This window comes from Humulus lupulus, chromosome 7 (assembly GCF_963169125.1).
Source record: "Humulus lupulus chromosome 7, drHumLupu1.1, whole genome shotgun sequence".
NCBI lineage: Eukaryota > Viridiplantae > Streptophyta > Magnoliopsida > Rosales > Cannabaceae > Humulus > Humulus lupulus.
In genome coordinates this window covers 14,298,159-14,305,908 of record NC_084799.1, presented here as the reverse complement: position 1 = coordinate 14,305,908, position 7,750 = coordinate 14,298,159, and the positions used below count along the sequence as shown (strand labels likewise).

Below are 7,750 nucleotides of genomic sequence, written 5' to 3'. Positions count from 1 at the left end.
CGTGCTTCTAGGTGTTATTAATAGGTTAAGGTGGAAAATCAATCAAAAGGAAAGGATATGTTTTATTTAAAACATAAAACTGTTCATGGGCTCATAAAAACGTTTACAAGTTGTTTACGATACAAAATGGTCATTACTGTGTAAAATTTACAACCTGCCGATCTAAGCGGCAAAAATAGGGTAAACCCCCTAGTTCTCCTGAGAACTCCTTGGCCGTGGTGGTCAAGCGGCCGCATATGTACACATCGCCGCCTAAGCTCTCCACTCAAGGCTAGGTGATATTTTCTTTCCCTTTACCTGCACCACATAGCACCCATGAGCCAAAGCCCAGCAAGAAAACACAATACTGCATGAATATAATATCAACAATGATCAAAATAATCATTCAGGACTTTTAGTCCAAAATAGAGAAGTGACAGTTGTAAAAGTCACTAAGGTGGGTTTTGTACCCTTTACAAATAAGTGATCATTTCACTAGCTTAAACGAGGTAGGTATCTGATGAATAGTCACCAACAAAAATCTACTGAGTGACCATAGAGTCACAACTGTGGGATTTCGCTCCCTTAGCCATGTGACAAACAGTCACCTAGGCCTTTGGCCCTGGCTCTGAGTAACTAGTCATAGACTATACAAGCACTTATAATTTTCATCGAACTTAGGGTCGGTCCAGCACTAATACCCCATATGAGTTATTCAATGCTGATGTCGATTAGATCTAATCTTTTATCGGCTCTGTGTTCTTGACGCTTATGTCGTTTCTAACTCTTAGGTCAGTAACACACGACCAATGCCGATTCTGACTAGTCAATGCCATACACAAGTAAATAGGATCCATAAAGCATTTAATATGCAATCAATGTCCACATTTAACAATCAACATGCCTCTATAATAACCACGCATGTCATATACACAGGGTGCAGTTTTCTTACCTCTTGTTCGAGCGAGAATTAATAAAAGAACGACCCTTGAGAATGATCTGTCTTTAAGTTCCTTAGCGGTCACCTAGTCATAACCAATTGGAATCCATTAATAAAGTAAATCAATAAAAGTTCACAACCTAAAATCTCACTTCCAGGACCAATCCCACACTCTTAGGACTCTCAATCTACTCAAATGGGGTAAAGGAACCAACCCCCGAGCCTTAAAAACCATCCCAAGCCCTAAAAATGAGACTTTCTGAAGTTGGCCTAGTGTTGGGGCACTGCCAAATGGCACTAGGGCGCTGTCCCAAGGCAGAGAGGTCCAAATCCCTGCCCTGCATAACGCTGGGGCACCAGCTTCAGACCAAAAAAATTTATGGTTTTCCCTCCTTGCGATTTCCCTTGAAACCAACCCTCCAAACCAATCCCAAACATTACCAAAACATCCAATTCAACCCCTAAACTTCATCTACATCACACCCTCATCAAAACCCAAGCAACCAAACTCAAAAACTTCCATTGATTCCCAACTACACACCTCAAATTCCTCAACTGAAAAACCATAAGGAAAAACAGAGTACAACTAAAATTCATGGATGAATTCTTACCTCAAGTGGGATTTGAGTCCTCTTCAATGGATGAACTAAGTTTATAAACTCCAATCCTTGATTTCCTAGCTTGTTTTCTTCAAATTGGAATCAAAAATTGAAAGATAGGAGGAGAAATGGTGTACGGGAGAGGTGTTGAACTTTCTCTGTTTTGGGTAAACTTCTACAGCCTTCAATGGCTTATATCAATCCTAGGGGTGAAAAGAATAAAATGCCCCTAGGTCAAATAAAAGTTTTAAAGGCTCCCAAGGGTAAAACCGTCCTTTCCTGCTTATTTCGTTAATCATAATTAACACCCTCCAATTCCCGCTATTCTCGATATTCTCAAATACCAATAATTCATATCTTGTTACCCTTTAATTCCCGGCAATGCTCTAATCATTAAATCACCCCGAGACTCACCCCGAGCCTCGAACTTAATCCCGTTATGACCAAACCGCTAATTTATACTCAAAGATCGCCTCATGCCGAATAGCTTGAACAAATCCATATTATAATGTGGCCTCAACAATAAATCACCGGCATGCATACAAATATACAATTACGCCTTCAACAGGCCAAATTACTAAAATACCCCTGTCATGAAATGTGGACCCACATGCATGCATTTAACATCATATTGTAATACAATTCACATAAACATGCATATAATAGTTTAATGGCATAATAAATCAATTATGGCCCTCCCGACCTACTAATCCGACCATTAAACCACATTAGGGATTTTGGGGCATTACAATTTCTTTAATCATTTCAAAGGATTTCTTGGCAGAGCTAGTTCAGCTTCTATTCGGGTAGAGCAAGATTGTTTTCAGCAAGGGGCTGTTTTGAATCTGGAGCAACAACTTGGTCTAATAATGCCATTTACTAAGAGGGATGTTAAGAAGTCTTTATTTAGTATCCACTCAATCAAGAGTCCTGGTCCAGATGGATATGGCTCGGGCTTCTACAAATCTTTCTGGAAGGATATAGGAGATGAAATTTCAGAGGCAATTCTGATGTTTTTTTATCATGGGGAGATTCCTAATGAGCTCAACAATACAATCATATCCCTCATTCCTAAGGTAGATACCCCCGCTAAAACTGTTGATTATAGACCGATTGCTTGTTGTAACACACTTTATAAATGCATTTCAAAAATGCTTTGTGCTCGGCTAACAAAAATTCTTCTTGTAATTGTCCATCAAAACCAAGGAGCTTTTATTAAGAACCGATTGCTGGCGCATAACATTCTTATTCTCCAAGATCTCCTTCAAGGTTATTCTAGGAAGAATGTATCTCCCCGCTGCTTGATAAAAATTGATTTAAGTAAGGCCTATGATTGAGTTTTTTTGGAGGATATTTTGAAAGCTTTTTGTTTTCCTAGCAGATTTATTCAGTGGATAATGGCTTGTTTGACGGGTACATCTTATACTTTATTGATGAATGGGAGGTTACAAGGGAGTTTTGATGGGAGGAAAGGATTAAGACAAGGTGATCCAATCTCTCCCTTGTTGTTTGTGCTTATTATGGAGCATCTCACTCGTCTTCTTAGTCTTGTTTCTCAGCACAAGGATTTTCGGCTTCATCCCATGTGTAAAAGTTTGCATCTTGTTAATCTTTGTTTTGCGGATGATCTTATTTTGTTTTGCAAGGGTAATCTTAGATCTTTTCAAATATTGTTTGATGGTTTTACCAGGTTTAGTCAGAATTCTGGGCTGACAGCCAATTTGAATAAGTCTCAAGTGTATTTTGGAGGTATTTCTGCTGAAGTGAAGAATAACATTCTGAGTTATGTCACAATTGAAGAGGGTACTTTTCCTTTAAAATATCTGGGTGATACTCTTCGCCCTACTAAATGGAAGGCGACTGATTGTGGCGTGATTATTAAAAAAATTCAGAATCGTCTCCATGCTTGGTCTAGTCGCCATCTGTCATTTGCTGGGAGATCTCAATTGATCCATTATGTGTTACTGGGCATTCATTCGTATTGTATGAAAATTTTTCTTCTACCTCAAAGTATCATTCAAGAAATTGATCGGCTTTGTCGTAATTTTTTATGGGGAGCTAAGGGCAACCGCAGCAAGTTTCATTGCTCTTCTTGGGATCAGGTTTGTCTTCCTAAGACTATGGGTGGTATTGGTTTTAAAGAGGGATCAAAGTGGAACAAAGTGTTATTGGCCAAATTTATTTGGGCTATTTCCTCTAATCAAGATCTGGTATGGGTCAAGTGGATAGACGAGCTTTATCTCAAAGGCCTTAATTTCTGGGATTATTCCTTAAAACCTGATGTGAGTTGGTATTGGAGAAAATTATGTTATCTGAAAGAGTTTTTTTTCTGAAGCGGATTTGGAGGCTTCGTCATTGAATGGTAAGCTGAATCTGAAGGTTCTTTACAGTAGTATGCTTCAGAGGGATACGGTCTCTTTTGATAAGGGTGTGTGGTGTAGGCTTTCAGTTCCAAAGCATCGTTTTATCATGTGGCAATCAGTCCTTGGCCACCTGCTTACTAGGGACAATCTTTTGAACTGTCATATTCCCATAGCTTCCTCTTTGTGTCCTGTTTGTGAGAAAGATGAGGAATCTCATGCGCACCTGTTCTTTGATTGTGTTTTCTCTCAACAGGTTTTGGAGCTCATTAAAAACTGGTTAGGTCTAGCTATTTGGCCAGTTAAGTATACTGATTGGTTGTGTTGGTTAAAAGGGAAGCCTAAAGGTTTAATGCAATGAATAACAATTGTTTCTTTGGCTGCTGCTGTTTATTGTATTTGGTTTAACCGAAATTCTTGTATTTTTGCTCAATGTTCTTTATTTTCTCATAGTATTGATTATATGATTAAATTGGGATTGAAAGCATGATTATTTAGCATCATGAGTCCAAAGCTACGACTTAAAGAGAAGTTTCTAGATGAGTTTGTAAGGCAATTGTAATTTGTTTTTTGATAGCTCTGTTTTTTAGCTTTTGGTTGTAAGTTGGTTTGAGCAATATATTTTATTTTTCTGATAAAAAAAATCAAAATATTTAAAAAAAATACAAAATTAACCAAATAAAATATTATTTTTGAAAATATATATAATTTTAATTATATTAAAAATATATATAAAGGAGAGTGTGACACTTTAAAATCTCTCCCAACCATTCTATCTATTTTTTCATTTTTTTCTATTTCTTATAACTTTTAACTGATTAATATAATTAAAATAAATTAATAATTATACAAAAATCTTAAAATTAACTAATTTAATAAAAATCTTATAATTTTATGCAAACTCTAAAATTATTTCTTATTCACTCTACATCTTGTACTACATGAAACTATTGGTACAAATCTATATTATGATTGTTGTCCGAAGACCCTTGTGTATGCATTATCTCTTGTATTCATAGATAATGTGAGATTTTTTTATACACTATCACAAATGATGTTTTTGTGAGGGGCTTAAAAGTTAATCTTTTGCTGTGGATCTGGGATTGCAGAGACATAGTCTAGATGAAAATTACTAAAATATTCTATATATTATTTTATTTAATGTAACTTAAATTTAAATAAGTTTTTTATTGAATTTAAATTTGAATGATTATTATGTTGTAACAAATTGAATAAAATTACTAAAATATTATATATATATTGTTTTATTTAATGTACTTAAATTTAAATAATTTTGAAATTATTTTTTTATTCAAGATTTATTATTGATTCACTGATTTTTTTTTATAGAATTCCAAGATGATACTATCTTTTCGTATTCATTTCTTTCTCTTTAGACTTATTGGATATATGTGTGTTTAACGTTAGTTTTTAGCTAACATATATAATTTTGGTTCATTCTCCAAAGATAGTAACACTACAAGAAATTTTTGAAAACGTGACTTATCGTCGTCAATATATATAAACTAATTAATTAATTTAAATCAATTAAAATCAAATCCCTTATTTTGTGTATTCATATTATAATATTTTTGTAAATCCTAAAATTTGCATATTTTATAGAAATATCTTTTTTATTAAAAGATCAATTTTTGTTTCCCTTATTGTGCTTTTCGGAATTCACTTTCCATTTCTTGTGATTTGTGGAATATTTACATTCCTTATTTAATTGTATTTTATCACAATTTGTTTATAAAGGGAAATAATATGTTGCAAATATTCAGTACTTACTCAAAGTCATTTCTGAAATATTTGTCTATATATTTTTGTGCAACTCAAGTTTATAAAAAACAGGAAACTAAATCTTTGTTGTCATTAATTGTTATTTCTATCTTGGGCATTTTGATCCGACACAGGTATTAGCTGTCTCCACAGAAATCGTATCTGTCGGATCAGCATCTTCTAAAAAAAACAATTCTTCATCAATCAAAAATATCTTCAATTATTCTTGCCTTTATTAGGAGATTCTTTCTTAGCCCTTATGAGCACGAAAAATGACTCTATAAATACGGCTCTAAAGGCAGTGAGAAAAGGTGAACTCTTAGATGCATAATTTGTGAGTGTATTGTAATATTTGTGAGAGTTCCTTCTTTGTATTCAAGATCATAGTATTCACATGTTCTTGTAGAAATATGAGAGTTTAGTTTATGTGGTGAGTTTATACCACATTCATGAGTGAATACACATTGTAATTTGAACATAACTTTTATAAGTCTTTGGGAGAGGATTTTTACAAGCCTTGCGTCGGGAGGATGCAAGCACTCGCTGGCCATTGAAGGGAGTTCAAGTGGTTGAGCGTTTCAATCAAGATCAAATTAGTGAAGAAAAGTGCAACAAAGTTGCAGCAAATCTCAAGAGGGAGTCTTGTTTTGATTAAGTCAATTTTTTGTACTTGTGATTCTTTATTAATTGGTTTTATTCTCTGGGCGTGGCCCCAAGGAGTAGGTTATCTGAAAAGGTTTCTGAACCTTGTAAAAATTTGTTGTGTTTTTTATTGTTTTGCACTGTCTTTTTATTGTGTTTAATTTCTGTCGTGACCAGTTCGGATTCTGTCCCAACAAAACTGCAATCTGTTTAAACAGTTAATTACCATTCTGCACTGTAATTAATTCACATGGTTTAATTAATTTGGTAATTACTATAAACGGAATTTCAATTGGTATCAGAGCAGGTCACTCATTTCTGAGTGTGATCTTGGTTTATTCCGTTTGTTGTTCTTGTTCTTGCAATGTCTTTTTTCACAGAAGGAGGCTCCATAACTCGCCCCCCTTTACTCAATGATTCGAACTATCCATATTAGAAAGTTAGAATGAGAGCCTTCATCAAATCTCAAGATGAAAAGGCTTGGAGAGCTTTTTAAGTGGTTGGACTCCTCCAGCAGAAAGTGATGATGTAACTAAGATAAAATCTAAACTTGATTGGACTGATGTTGAAGATAAACTGTTCAATTACAATAATAAAGCATTACATGCTATTTTTTATGGTGTTGGTGAATGTTACATTAAATTGATTTCTTCATGTGTTTCGGCCAAAGATACTTGGAAAATCCTTCAAACTCAATTTGAAGGAACTGCTGATGTCAAGCGTTCTAGGCTTGTTATGCTCACACCAAAATTTGAAAATTTGAAAATGAAACCCTAACTGAATTTTATGATAAATTGTCAAATATTGCTAATGAATATTTTTCTCTTGGTGAAAAACTTGAAGAGAATGTTTTGGTTCAAAAAATTGTTAAAGTTCTCCCTGACAGGTTTCAGACAAAGCTAACTGCAATTAAAGAAGCAAAAGATCTGGACAAAATAAAAGTAGAAGAATTGATGGGTTCACTCCGAACTTTTGAACTAAACCAACAAATTAGACAGAAATGTAAGACAGAAGAAATCAAGGAGAAATCTATTGCCTTGAAATCTTCTAAAGAAAAGAAGGAAAGTTCGAATGATGAGGATGATGAGATGGCTCTGTTGACAAAAAAATGTCAAAAATACATAAAGAAATTGGGAAACAAAAAGGCCATATCCAAAAACCCAAAAGGTAATTTTTGTAAACCCTTTGAGACTAATAAAAAGGGTATTCAGTGCAGGGAATGTGAAGGATTTGGACACATTCAATCTGAGTGTGCAAATACCTTAAAGAAAAAGAAAGTCATGACAGCCACATGGAGTGATCAAGACTCTGAACAGAGTGATGAGGAGGAAAATAGTGTTGCCTTAACCTCTATTCACAAAGGTATGGTTTTCTCTTCAATTGATTACAAGGATGTTTTATGCCTTAATAATTCTGTTCAGAATAATGAGAATTCTGACATTGATTCT

The 7,750-nt window shown here is 34.5% G+C and overlaps 1 protein-coding gene across 1 annotated transcript; it reads left to right on the top strand.

The window, feature by feature from the left end:
• The first annotated feature begins 2,915 nt into the window (after positions 1–2,915).
• LOC133791409 (uncharacterized) lies at positions 2,916–4,239 on the top strand. Its single transcript, XM_062229338.1, has 2 exons — positions 2,916–3,800; positions 3,898–4,239. Exons 1-2 carry the CDS (start codon positions 2,916–2,918, stop codon positions 4,237–4,239), a joined length of 1,227 nt encoding a protein of 408 aa, XP_062085322.1.
• The last annotated feature ends 3,511 nt before the right edge of the window (positions 4,240–7,750 follow it).